We start from the raw sequence: 14,613 nt of genomic DNA, 5'->3' as shown, positions 1-14,613 counted from the left end.
GGAACAACTGCTAAGTTCCACAGACACCATAACATAAGAGTGACAGGGCTGCCTGGAATAGTTACTTCTGGAAGTAGAAATGAATACTATATCATGCTAAAAAATGCCAGGCGTATCCTCCAGAACCGTGCTGGCAGATAGCAGTGCTCCAGAAAATTCTATCGAATGAGTCCAATGCTTAGTCTTCAAGCTGCTTACAGTTGGTGGAACACGATTTATGTACAGAAAATAAATCAACAACAAGGTGTTCTTTAAAAAGATAAAAAAAGTATACATTTGGACATTTGTGACTTGATTCTAAAGTTCTTTAAAGACTTTTGAAAGGAAGATTGCGTTTAAAATTAAAAAAAAAAGGCTGGGTGTGGTGGCTCATGCCTGTAATCCCAGCACTTTAGGAGGCCGAGGCAGAAGGATTGCTTGAGCCCAGGAGTTCAAGACCAGCCCTGGCAACATAGCAAGACTTCATCTATACAAAAAATAAAAAACATTAGCCAGGCATGGTAGTGCATGCCTGTAGTCCAAGCTACTGGGGACGCTGAGGTGGGAGGATCATTTGAGCCCAAGAGGCGGAGGTCGTAGTGAGCTGAGATCATACCACTGCACTCCAGCCTGGGCGACAGAGTGAGACTCTGTCTGAAAAAAGAAAAATTATTAACCATATAAACAACAAAAATAGCAACATCAAGTCAAAGTTGTTTAAATGTTACTTCCTCAGAGAGGCTCTTTCTGATCACTTGGTCTAAAATAGCTCCCCCCTCTTTACTCTTTTTTATTTTTTTTGAGACAGTCTCGCTCTGTCACCCAGGCTGGAGTGCAGTGGCGCAATCTTGGCTCACTGCAACCTCCGCCTCCTGGGTTCAAGTGATTCTTCTGCCTCAGCCTCCTGAGTAGCTGGGACTACAAGTGCGTGCCACCATGCCCAGATAATTTTTTGTATTTTTAGTAGAGACGGGGTTTCACCATGTTAGCCAGGATGGTCTTGATCTCTTGACCTCCTGATCCACCCACCTTGGCCTCCCAAAGTGCTGGGATTACAGGCATGAGCCACCGCGCCCAGCCTTACTCTTTTTTTTTTTTTTTTTTTTTTTAGACAAGGTCTTGTTCTGTCGCCCAGGCTGGAGTGCAGTGGTGCCATCTTGGCTCACTGTAGCCTCCGCCTTCCAGGTTCAGGTGATCCTTCTGCCTCAGCCTCCCAAGTAGTTGGGATTACAGGTGTCCACCACCACACCCAGCTAATTTTTGTATTTTTAGTAGAGATGGGGTTTCACCATGTTGCTCAGACTGGTCTTGAACTTCTGAGCTCAAGCGATCCACCTGCCTTGGGTTCCCAAAGTGCTGGAATTACAGGCATGAGCCACCACGCCCAGCGCCCCCATTTACTCTTGATCTCTTTATTCTGCTTTATTTTCTTCACAGCGTTTATTACTACTAAGTATTTCATTTGTTTACTATTTGTTTGCTTGTTTACTGGTTGACTTCTAGCGATCCCTTGGTAGAGAGCCCCTCCCTGGGTTCTGTCCCCTCTCCACACTTTTTTTTCCCACTTACAATAGACAGTGAGCCATTATAATATAAGCTCTTTGAAGGCAACAACTTTCTTTTGTTCACTACTATATACCTAGCAATATTGTACCCCCTCAATAAATATCTGTGGAATGAATGAACGAATGACTGGTGGATATGATCTAAGTGAATGCTATAGATAACACATGTCCTAAGGAATAGCATCTGACTGGAGAAGTCAGAGCATGCTTCCTGAAAGGTGCTGGGCTTAGCATCAAATTTGCCTGTTTGTATTCTGTGTCATCAACCAGATGTGAGCTCCTCATGGGTAGCGGCAGTGTCTTTTCATTGATTCCCTTGGTGCTTAGCACAAATCTTGGCACATAGTATGAATTCAATATATATATATATATTTGTTGAATAAGTGAAGACAGCTGGATTCTGAGTTGAAAAAGATGAGGAATTCTATACTCTATTTGAAGAGAAGAGGGGCCTGTGCCCCCTGGAACTCAAACCCTAGGCAAATGCATGGGCTGTGTGCTCCTCTTACTTAGGTCTTATCATATATATCTGATCACTAATTTTGCCATCTCTGTCCCTGCCTGGCCCTCCTAGCCAAGAAAACTGCTGAAATGAGAAGGTCCCAGGAGCCACCAGAGCAGGGAGGAAGTAAGAAAACAGCTATTTCCGCCTTACCTGTTGGTTGTTGGGTCCTTGCTTCTTTCAGGTAGTAGAGTGCTTTGTCATAGTCCCCAAGGTGGTAGAAGGCCACACCAGACCGGTAAAGGGCCTTGAAGTTCTCCCCTTCCTTCTTCAAGACTTTGAGGCAATATTCCTTGACTCGTTCATAGTTTACCAGCTCAGCCTGGAGCAGGCAGGCTATGGAGGAAGGGAGGGAAAATGCCATCAGCACAACAGTGGCCAGCTCTGCATGTTTCCCTTGAGTTGCTTCTCTCCAGAGGTTTAGCAGGGTTGGGGTTTTCCACTGGGGTTTACATCTTGGGATTTGTCTTCCAATAATCCTAGCCTCCCTGACCAGTTTCATCACTAAAAAGCCATGTTAACAAGGCTTGAGCAAGTCACTTAACCTTGTATTATGGGTTGAATTATGCCCACCCTTCCACCACCAAAAGATATGTTGAAGTCCTAACCTGCAGTACACAAGAATGTGACCTTATTTGGAGACAGGATCTTTACAGAGGTGATCAAGTTGAGGTCATTACAGTAGGGCCTAATCCAGTGTGACTGGTATCCTTATAAAAAGGGGAAATATGTACACAAAGACAGACACACACAGAGGAAAGACGACATGATAAAACATGGGGAGAAGAGAGCCATCCATAAGCCAAGGAATGCCTGAGGCTACCAGAACCTCACAGAGAGGCATGGAACAGATTCTTCCTCACATCTTTCAGAATAACAACCCACCAGCACCTGGATCTTGGACTCCTAGCCCCTGGAACTGTGAGATCATACATTTCTATTATCTCAAGTCACCCAGTTTGTGGGACTTTGTTGTAGGCAGCCTTAGGAATAAGCTACCAGAGGCAATCATCATCTCTTCATCATCATCATCACCATCATGGCCAATATTTGTTGAGTGCTTACCTTGTACAGATGCTGGTCTCATTGTTTTACATGTATTACTGATATAATCCTCAGAATACTCCAATGTGGGTACTATTACTGTTTCAATTTTATAGGTGAGGAAGCTGAGGCCCAGAGAGCTCAAGAAATTTCCCAAGTCCACACAACGTGAAAGAGACAAAGATGGGATTTAAGCTGAAGCTGTCTGGCTCCAGAATCCAAGTCCTTCCTAATCTAGTTGTTGGAGGGATTATATAAAATAATGGCCATAAAGTACTTAATGTGGGCTTGGCACATAGCAAGCATGAAAAAAATGTTAGTTAACATTCTTAGAATTCTTTTTAGTCTTGTACCAGTAACATCTGCCTCTGACTTCCCTCAAGTTCCCTTTCATGTCTATTTGTCTCTGCAGTTCCTGAGAGAGGGGGCTTTCTGGTAGGCTAGTGACCAGCTCATACAAGCCACATGTCTGGACATGAGAGACCTAGGTGTCCCAGGCAAGAGGAAGCTATGGCAGGCAGGTCTCATGGTGGAGAGCTTCCCCATCCCACAAACAGCCATCTTTGAGTAAACCATGTCCCTTTGAGCTTTCCCTTACCAGCCCTGAGCCACAGGGAGCCACAGGGCTGGGACTAGAGTGATGACACACCTGGAGGATGACTAAATGGCCTTGAAGAATGATTGAAATTTCGTGCCCTAGGCACCTCCCTCTAATCCCAACCCTGCTGAGCCACCTCGCCTCCATTTAACCACTCAAATATCTAGTAGGCATTGACCAATGGCAAAGTATGTTGTATACTTTGGAGGGAGTACAAAAAAAGAGACAGGAAAAAGGCACCTGTCTGCTTCTTCAAAGCAAATAAAAACAGAGACTTAGGAGGCAAAACTGGTGCTTCTGTTCACAACCCGGCTGGGTGGCTGGGGGAGAATGCTGATGCTCTGTTCCTTCTTTGTGCCCAGACTTTTCCACACTGACAGAAGACACCTCAGGATAGAGACAAGTCACTGATTTCAATCTTCAGGGGTCTAACGTCAGTCATTCTGACCCCTTAAATAACTTCCCAGGTATCAGAATTGCTGAGATTTTTTAAGAGACTAGATTTTTTTTGAGCATTTAGGACCAAAAAACTCCATTCTTTCACAGAATGAGGAGAAATACACAGACTGTCAAGATGAAGGTATGAGAACCAGGAAGTGAAAGAGAATCAGCCCAGATCTAGAAACTGACCTGTCAGGTTTCACTGGCTGCAGGGCAGAAAGCCAAGTCAACAGAAGCAACAGGCTGCTAACCCCCAAGGGCAGCTCTTGTTCACCCAGGACTACAATCTTCTGGTGCACCAGGGGGTCCTTCTGATAAGCTGATGCTACAAGCCCCCCTCCCCTCTCCTCCCTCTCCCTCCATGGTAGGGTCTTAGGCCCTTCTGTCCCCTTCCTCACCTGCATGTTGTCAGAGCCTGTGCTGGTGCTTATACAGCTGTACAGAGAGAGAGAGGGGTTTCTGTAAAAAGGTTCCTGGATGTGAACCTCACTGACTGCTACCTGTGTGTGACTTGGCTCCAGCACCTGCTCCCAGAGCTAAAAGCTGTCCTGTCCACAGCTTCCACGCTCCCTGCCTGAAGTCCTCTCTGACCGGGCCTAGCAGCCCTCTTCCCGTCCAGCCCTCCCTCTTAGAACAGACACTTCTGTTTGCTGACCCTGGCAGTCTAGGAAAAGGACCATTTAACAAATAAAAATAAAAATAAAATAAAATAACAGTTTTTGAATGCATAAAATGGTGGTGACAGGGGCAGGGGAAGCAAAGAGGCCTGGAAATGGGGAAGCCTCCCCCTTCCCACAAAGGGTTAAAGGAACCACAGCAATCAATTTCTGGCACTTATTTGGTAAAAATATTTCTAGTTCCCCTGCAGATCCGGTGGGAACTGGCATACCTGGCTGTGGACCAGGGTTCAGACTTTGGGGGAGGCAAGGGAGGCAGGGCTAGGCTGGTTACAGGGTGTGGAGCCTCAGCTGACACCACAGACAGGGCCCAGAAAGATGGAGAAATAGCTGGGCCAAGAGGTAGAATCTGGATAAGAAGTTGGGGTGCTAGGCCAGGACTCTTTTTTTTTTTTTTTTTTTAAATGGAGTCACGCTCTATTGCCTAGGCTGGAGTGCAGTGGTGCGATCTCGGCTCACTGCAACCTCTGCCTCCTGGGTTCAAGCAATTCTCCCGTCTCAGCCTCCCAAGTAGCTGGGACTACTACAGGTGCCCGCCACCATGCCTAGCAAATTTTTGTAGTTTTAATAGAGACAGGGTTTCACCATATTGGTCAGGCTGGTCTCGAACTCCTGACCTCTGGTGATCTGCCCGCCTCAGCCTCCCAAAGTGCTGGGATTACAGGAGTGAGCCACTACACCCGGCCCAGGCCAGGACTCTTAAGGGAATCCAGGGGTGGAGGGGGTGACAGCCAGGCTGGAGGCTGGCCCCAGCGCTACCTGCAGGTGATTTTTAGGCACCTCTCTGCTTTGGGTGGGTGGCTACTGGTACATCTAATAAGCCCATGGGATAGGTAAGATGGGATGACAGCAGGCACGTGTGAGGGCTGAGGAAGTTAAGACGACGTGGACTGGCTGCCTCCTGATTGCTCCTTCCCCATCCCTGTAGCCATTAGCCAGGACCTGGGGTTGCAGTGGACCTCAGGATAAGTGGCATCGCCCCACAGTGTGTCCTCCTCATGGTTATTAATCCCTTCTCTGGTGTCAGAGGTGCTAAATACTTCACATACACTATGTCTTTTAATCCTCACATCAACTCCATGAAACAGGTTCTATTTTTATCCTTCTTTTATAGATGATGAAACTGAGTTCCAGAGAAATGAAGTAACTTGCTGAAGGTCACCCAGCTGGAAGGGGGTAGAATTAGGATATCAGCCCACTTCTGTCAGGCTTCCAAGACTGTGCACTTGACCTCTGGGGTGTCTGTGGGGATGCATTTGAAGCCATCGGAAACCCACACAGCCCCTGGGGAGAAAGAGAGGTCATCTGTGGAAACTCCCTTCTGCTGTGTTCCAAAGCTAACAAGCAAAAATTGATGCCTAACTGCTGGGCACTGGGCGGGGCAGTGGGATCAGCTGATGAGCTGACACCCGCCCCCCCACCCACCTGGGGCTAACAGATGGGCAGGGAGGGCAGAGGTCATGTTATCTCAAATATTCACATGTGGGCTAACTGCTATGAAGGACAAAGGTAGAGAAGGAGCATACCCAGGCAGGAGGGGCCTTACCTCGATCTAAAGTATAATGGGAGGCCTTCTTGGAAGAAGTAGCATTATAGCTGGGATCTAAAGATTGGGTATTTCTCAGCCTCGGCACTATTGACATTTTGGACTAGATGATTTTTTGTTACATGAGGATGTCTTGAGCCTTGCAGGATGCTTAGCAGCTCCCCTAGCCTCTTCTCACTACATGCCACTTGTGACAACCAAAAAATGTCTCTGGAAATGGCCAAGTATTCCCTGGGTGGTGGGGTGGTGGTAAAATCACCCAAGTTTGGGAATCACTGATCTGGGTGAAATTGTGACTTTTCAAGGCAGAGCCAAGAAAGAGAGGGAGCGAGAGGGGAATGGCCTATTTCAGAAAGTTTGGAAAGCCATGCATGCCAGGTTGGGGCAGAGAACCAGAGGGAAGGGTAAAAAAGGTGAAGCTGGAAAAGAAAGAAACCATGACACAGAGACCCTTCTGGTCCACGTAGAGGATCTGGGACTTCATTGTGAGGCAAGAGTGGATTTGGATGATGAAATGATGGTGACTCAGGTGACCAGAGTGGAGGCGGATAAGCATGAAAAACGGATCAATGTAAGTGGCATCCAGGAGGCAGAGGTGACCAGCAGCAGGGAATTTCTGCAATATTTTCTCTCTGCTGTCCACATTTGCAAGGTAGAGCCGTTCATCTGGGAGATCTTTATTGTCATTTTGGATTTCCTGATTGTCGAGAAGTGTTTCTCCATGTTGTGGTGACCTGGTCTCTGTTTGAATTAAGGATTATCATGTCACAGTCTCTATACTCTGCCATTTGGCATGCATCGATATTTTAAAGAGCACTGAACTAGGAATCATAAGAGCTGGATTCTAGTCCCATCTTTGCCACTAGCCAACATTATGAAAATTACTTTCCCTTTCTGGGCATCTGCAAAATGAGAGATCTAAATTTTACTAAATGATCTCTACCGTCCTTTCAGATCTCACAGCCTCTAAATACAAATGTTTGCCACTTAATAGAAGGACAAAATTGTTTCACTGGCTCCTCTTCAAAAGGATTTCCTTTCTCCCTATTAATCAAGGTCAGGTATCTTTTGTTGGGGAGGACAATCAGACTGGTAAAGCAGTGATCAAGAGGGCTTCTGTAAGACAACAATTAGATTCCTGCTGTGTGGATTTTTTTTTTTTTTTTTCGGCATAGAGATTGGATTATGTTCTGATGTGGGTCTTCCCAAGTCATGGCACTGGGGTGAGACCTTCCCTGAAGGGAGTAAACATCTCCACCATTAGTCGTCATGAGCAGAGGAGGCTGTTGAGTTGGAAAGGTAGGTTTTGGACTGACTGGCAAGGGAGCCTGGCCTGGACTCTGTGGATATACTTGGATTCAAAGATGTAGTCACTTGGCAGCAGAAGAGGTACAGGGTGGAAGATGCATGGCAAAGGGCCTGAGCTCTCAGACAACCATATCTAGAGGCTCCATTGAAAGAAGTATTATTAACTTTCTGGCCTTTGGGTCTTCTGAAAAGGCTGAATAAATGCAGTGGCCTGGAATCAGCCAAATTGTGGAGAATGAAGACAAGCCTCTATCAAGGCGTGGGAAGAAGTGCTAGAGGAGAAACAGCCTTCCTTGAGCCAAACAGGGTGATAGCAGAGGTGGCCAGTGAACTTACAAGAGAAAGGCAAATCTGGGGGACAAGAATTGAAGCTGCAAATCTCCAACCACCCCTCCCAAGTACAGATTCCTCCACTGCCAGCCTTAGGCGGTTAGGGTGTGATCTTATGAAAAGAATTGGCAGGCCTTCTGAGGCCCACAGAGGGGTCGTGTTTAGCAAATAGAGAATCAGCTACTCAAAGAGCCCCCGGGACACTCATGCACACAGACGGAAAATCCTAAGTGTGATGTTCCCCCCAGCAACCACGCTGAGACCTCAGGCTAAAGCATGTTGAGTTCTCACTCTGGCACCTGTTTTGTTTTTGTGTTTCCTGGTGCATGCAGGGCAAAACGCCACCCACTGGCATGAGATAAAGGGAAACCAGATGAAAGGAAGAACAAGTTCATGCAATCACTGGTTTTCTTCTTATAGCTAACTCACTATAGTTTGCTTTTACCTGCTGAACAGAAGGGAAACATGGGCTAAATGGAAGGAAGACCAGACTCATCTGGGGCCAGCAGCGAGAAGGAAGAACCTACTCTACAAGGCTGCCTCACTGTTTGGGGTTGCACCGTATCCATTTGTACAGGATACGTTACAGTCCTCACCCTCAGTACCTAAGAATGTCACTTTATTTGGAGACAGGGTCTTTGCAGAGATGATCAAGTTAAAATGAAATCGTTAGAATGGGCCCTAATCCAATTTGACTAGTGTCCTTATAAAAAGGAGAAATTTGGACACAGAGACAGATACAGAGTGGAAAGATGATGCAATAAGATCTAGGAAGACGGCCATCTACAAAGCCAGTGAGTGCCTGGGGCTACCAGAAGTTAGGAGAGAGGCTTGGAACAGATTCTTCCTCACAGCCCTCAGAGGGAACCAACCCTGCCGACACCTTGATGTTTCACTTCTAGCCTCTAGAATGACAAGACAATGAATTTCTGTTATTTTAAGTCACCCAGTGTGTGATATTACAGCAGCCTTAGGAAACTAATATACCTTGCTAGTCACTGCTTTGTGAGATGGGCCCAGGAAATGGCCATTGGGTTCCTAGGGGAAAATTTTCCCAAAAGTTTGCCAAATTATTTGATTTGCTTTCAAATTTATTTCAAGAAGCAATGACATAGTAGTAAAGTGGAAGAAGTTTGGGATCTGGACAGAGCTGATATTAAGAATATTGAATGACTGGTATAGATCATAACCAAACCAAATAGGCAAACAGTATTGTACCAGCTCTGGGTGCCCTGGCTGAAGACTAATGCTGGGTCTAGAGATACAGTCTTGAGCTGGAATCTGAGCTCTGCCACTCACTAGCACAGGCCCGAGGGCGAGTTATATGATCACCCTGGGTCTTATTCTTCCCATGTTAAATAGGAACTTTGGGGGAACGCTTATGATGATGAAATGAGATAATTAATGCACATTACATGCTTCTCACAGTGCTGGGACAAAAATGGATTCTCATAAATACTAGTTCTTTAGAAAGCCACTTATCAAATATGGTTTGCCCAGCAATGTGTACATGAATTGGAGAAAATTTCCATCTTGAGTCCTATATACAATATGTGGTACATAAACAAAGCTACAGCGTAATTTAAAGTAGATTTTCTATCTAAAGTAGATTTTCACCCACTACCCACAAGGGCAGACAGGTATCAGATGGCCAAGTCCTAGAGCTGGAAATCTGCAAATGTGTGCAAATAATTGTTCTCTGTTACGCTGTCAACTTGTGACATCTGGATACTTCTCTTGTTAGCGATTTGAAATATTCCCCTGGAGAATAAGAACCCCGGCCAAGGAGATGGGGAAAAGGAGCAGAAGGATGAGGTGCTGCATGATGCACTCAAGAGAATATGGCCCTGCACCAGTGGACAGTATCCATCCATCCTCCCAGAAAGGGAATAAGAGGAAGAGCAGGTCATCTTTATTTAGCATGAATGGGCCAGGCACTGCTCTGAGCATTAACTCATTTAATCTTGACAGCAATCTATTCTAGCTTCTAGTATTTTGCCCATTTTTTTCAGATAGGAAAATGGAGGCCCTAGGAAGTCAAGTCACTTGCCCAAAGTCACAATGCTAGTAAGTGTCAGAGCCAGGATTTGAATTTAGGTCATCTGGCACCTGAGACTGTGCTTTTAACCATCACACACACTGCCCTCCTAGGATGCTTACCTGCCTGTAATGATTCTAACTCAATTCCTTCATTAGACATATTTGAGGCATGGGTACTGCTTCCTGTAGGGCTTAAGTGTGAGACCCTAATTGTGCCAAACTGTTCTCACTTTATACGTAAATACTTCTCATCCGGAAACTTCCTATATAACCCTCCAGAACCTTCTCTCCCACTAGTTCCTTTACATTCAGAGAGAAAAACAAAAAACAAGCAAACAAAACCAACTGCAAAGTTTCCCCTCCTCCTGCTGCGGCTGCTTTTTTTCCTAAGTTCTAAAACCACCAGCATCTCCAATTCCATTCAGAGTCTACTGTTATCCTAACAGGGCTGACATGACACGTTTCTGGTTTCTTCCTGAAACAACACCTATCTTTGCTTAGCTAGTGCTTGCAAAACTAACCCCCCAATTATTATTTTTTACTTGAAACTTTTATTGTGATAATTGTAGATTCACCTACCGTTGTAAGAAATACTACAAAGAGACCTCCCATACCCTTTACCCATTTTCCCTTAGCGCTAATATCTTGTAAAATGATAGTACAACATATTGGCTATGATATTGACACTGATAGAATCCACAGATCTTATTCAGGTTTCCCTAGCTTTACTTGTACCCAGTGTGTGTGTGTGTGTGTGTGTGTGTGTGTGTGTGTGTGCGCGTGTGCGTGTGTGTGTTTAGTTATATACAGTTTAGTTATATACACAGTTATATCGTGTGTAGGTTCCTCTATCATCTCCTTCCTGTCCCACCACTTCCTCTTTAACCCCTGACAACTGCTAACCTGTTCTCTATTTTTAAAATTTTGTCATTTTGAAAATATTATATAAATGGAATCACATAGCATGAAATCCTTTGGAAGGCGCTTTTTACACTCAGCATAATTTCCTTGCAATGCATCCAAGTTGTTGCATGCACCAATAGTTCATCCTTTTTTAATTGCTCTGTAGTATTGCATGGTATGGATGTACTACAGTTTGTTTACCCATTCATCTGTTGAAAGATATCTGCGCTGTTTCCAGTATTTGATTATTACGAATAAAGTTGATAGGAATAGTCAGGTATAGCTTTTATTTCTCTAAGATAAGAGCTCAAGAGTGCAATTCCTGGATCATAAGAGAAAGAATTCCATTTCTTGTCATCAACTATGATGTTGGCTTCAGTTTTTTTTGCAGATGCTTTTAACTGAGATCAGGCAATTTTGCTCTATTTCTAACTTGCTAAGAAATTATTATTTTTTAAATATCTGTGAAATTATAGCACATCCTTGCCTAATGGTAATGCTTTGCAGAACCTGTTAGGGGGTCTCCCTAATGAGTCAGATCTACAGGTACAATCATCAAATGTGCCCTTTAGTTTTACAAAGAATAAAATTATTTTTCATAGCTACATTCTCAAATCAGGATCATTACTGTTCTTTATGAAATGCGTCTCCCTTGCTCTTTCAGACAAACATCTCTAGAACATCTTTAAATTCTCACACAGCACCTACCACAGTGGTTATGCCCAACTGGCAGCAAGACCTAACATATATACGGTGTTTTACAACTCATTTAACTTTCATGGAGACTCCGGGAAATAGCTATTATTAGCTCTGCTTCCAGGAGCTGAGGCTTGGGGAAGTTAAGTGACCCGCTGAGCCCACTTAGCTCTTATGGGGAAAGAGCTAGTGCTACTTAACCCCAAATCCCATATTGGTTCCAATCCAACAGAGCTGGTGGTAATGGTGGAAACCCGGACTGGCTGATCTCTGAAGGTCTTTATCAAGTCTGAGGACTGAGAACTCTGGCTCAGAGAGTTAGCACCCTCCAAGTGGCTGTTTCTTTGTTTGTTTGTTTGAGATGGAGTCTCGCTCTGTCGCCCAAGCTGGAGTGCGGTGGCACTATCTCAGCTCACTGCAACCTCTGCCTCCTGGGTTCAAGCGATTCTCCTGCCTCAGCCTCCCAAGTAGCTGGGATTACAGGTGCCTGCCACCAGGTCTGGCTAATTTTTGTATTTTTAGTAGAGATGGGGTTTCACCATGTTAGCCAGGCTGGTCTCGAACTCCTGACCTCAGGTGATCTGCCCGCCTCGGCCTCCCAAAGCACTGGGATTACAGGTGTGAGCCACCGTGTCCGGCCCACAAGTAGCCGTTTCTTTGTTCACTCCAATACCAATTTCTCCTGCCTGCTGCCCAGAGAGTCTCCCACTACTGCTGCTGCTATTTCTACTGCCAGGAGCTGTTTGGCTTTATCTAGGGGGCTAAATCTCCTTTGATTCCATTCACATTAATTTCTGACCTTCCACTTTTCCATTCTAGTATGTGCTTGCACTAGATTCAAACAAACACTGTCAAGTGTGTCTTTTGTTTTCTTTGTTTTAGCAACACTGTCTTTGGAGATCTCTCCTTTTCATCATAATCAAGCTGCTCCCTTGAATCCCTCTGATTCTTCACATGGATGCCCCACCTTTGGGATCACTACCAGAGCTGCTGCTTCCCACGCATCATCACTACACAATTTCGGGTAGGCACTCTTAGTAAACTTAGTCAATAAGGATTCACTCATCGTGGCCTGTGCCCAGGGCTTCATAAGGAATATGGAAAGCATTCAAGAGATATTGATATCTTCAAGGAGTTTATATTCTTTTTAATTACCCTCTGTTGGCAAAAATAGCTGTCAAAGTGGCAGGTAAAAGAACTGCATGGAAAGTCAGTATAAAATCCTGTAAGCTGAAAGCTTACATTGACAGTCCTTTAAAGCATATAGGAATCTGCCCAAGGGAGTTGTAATGCCAAAGCTTAAGGTCATCTCAGCCCTTTGGCACCAATCTGGGTGCTATGGCAGAACACTTAGAAGTTATCCCACCTATGGCCCCTTACTCTCACTCTTGACTTTGGTGTAGTAGACAGAGAGGGAGAAGGCAGTAGTGAAAAGTTGGTAGGACAGAGCTGTTGTTTGCTGGAATCTTCATTAACACCCCTTCCTCAGTCTGGAAGCGGGACTTTGGAGTGGCCAGATTGGCCATTTGGAATGTGAAGATGAGTGTATTCCCAGAAATATTCAGAAGAAACCCATCGCCCCATATTATCTTTTCCTTCTCAGCTCTGGCCAAGTACACACGTCACGTTCATTGGCAGAAACTCTAAGCCAGAATGGGAAGACCTTAGAAGCCAGAGTTCTATCCTGTTCTCTTTTTGGACATTAAAGAACGTCTCCCCCGTTTCAATCCCCTCTCCTGCCCCAGAGACATGTTCCCTGTTCCTATTGCCTCTCCCACCATCTTTCCCTCATGTCCTCAGATGTGTTTGGGGATAGGATAATTAACAGGCACATGTATAGTGGAAAGAGCACGTCTTTGGCAGCATTGTGCTGTAATCACAGAATGCTGGAAATAACCTAAGTATCCATCAGTAGATTAGTTAAATAAATAATGGGACATTGGTGCAATGGAACATTACACAGCCATTACAATCATGCTGTGGAACGTTGAAAAATATTTTCAATGAAAACACTGGTGGAAAAACATGAAGGTTGCTAAAGTTTGTACAGTATAAACCTGAATGTTGTGAAAAATAAATGTGTGTGTGTGTGTGTGTGTGTGTGTGTATCAGGGTGAAGAATTATTTTTTCTTTTAAAAGTTCTGCTCCTTCTGTATGGGTGAAGAATTTGTAATATCTATAGCAGAGTTTAAAGGAATAAATTATCTTTTTGGAGGAGACTGGCTTCATCAACTGCTTCAGGTGGGGAAGGTGAAGCTTAGAGGTCAGTAGCAGGCACACACGTAGATGAAAAGATGCCCAGACTGCTTTGTATATGAAATGAAGGGAATCTGAGAGTGGGGAAACCTAAGAAGCTGAGAGGAGCTGGCGGGGAGAAAGAGTCCAAGCAGCATGGCGGGGAGCTGGAACCTGCCAAAAAATGTGAGTGGTCCATTCGAAATTCCTGGTGGTCTGATGGCCAAATGAATTTTAGGAGGAAGAATTTCTACTATTCAACTTTTGAGATGTAAACTCCTTCTGCATCTCATAACCTTCAGTAAAGTCTAGTGAAATTATACATCTGGGTGTAGTGGTGCCGTGGAATGTGAAAAGGAAGTAGCAGCAACAGGAAGTCGAGTGGCCCCTTGGTTGTCATGCAAACAGAGTGAGCAGCATCCTGTGGGAGGGGAGGGGAGAAAAGACAGGAGGTCCCTGCAGTGGCCCCAGCCCACATGAGAACAACCCCTTGTTTCCTAAATACAGTGGGAAAGGTAGACCTGAAGGGGGTTGGCTGATGTTTGTTTTACATATAAATGATCATACACCTAGACGGAAGAAAAACGGCAAGGAAATAAACCAAAACGGTTAACTGTTGTCATCTTGGGGTGGTAAATGACAGAGTTTTACCTTCTTCTTTGTTTTTTTTTTTTGTTTGTTTCTTGAGATGGAGTCTCGCTCTGTCGCCCAAGCGACGCTTGGAGAGCAGTGGCGCGATCTCGGCTCA

At 44.9% G+C, this 14,613-nt stretch overlaps 1 protein-coding gene across 1 annotated transcript in view; it reads right to left on the bottom strand.

Moving 5' to 3' along the window:
* The window catches only part of TTC9 (tetratricopeptide repeat domain 9), a 33,814-nt gene that overhangs the window by 5,442 nt on the left and 13,759 nt on the right, over positions 1-14,613 (bottom strand). Inside the window, exon 2 of the mRNA XM_016926274.4 lies at positions 2,200-2,382. Within this exon, the coding sequence (XP_016781763.1) occupies positions 2,200-2,382 (183 nt within the window). The remainder of the gene's footprint in view (positions 1-2,199; positions 2,383-14,613) is intronic.

The sequence above is a fragment of the Pan troglodytes genome, chromosome 15, assembly GCF_028858775.2.
Source record: "Pan troglodytes isolate AG18354 chromosome 15, NHGRI_mPanTro3-v2.0_pri, whole genome shotgun sequence".
NCBI lineage: Eukaryota > Metazoa > Chordata > Mammalia > Primates > Hominidae > Pan > Pan troglodytes.
Note: the sequence above shows the minus strand (reverse complement) of the source record. Positions and strands in the feature narration are given on the sequence as shown.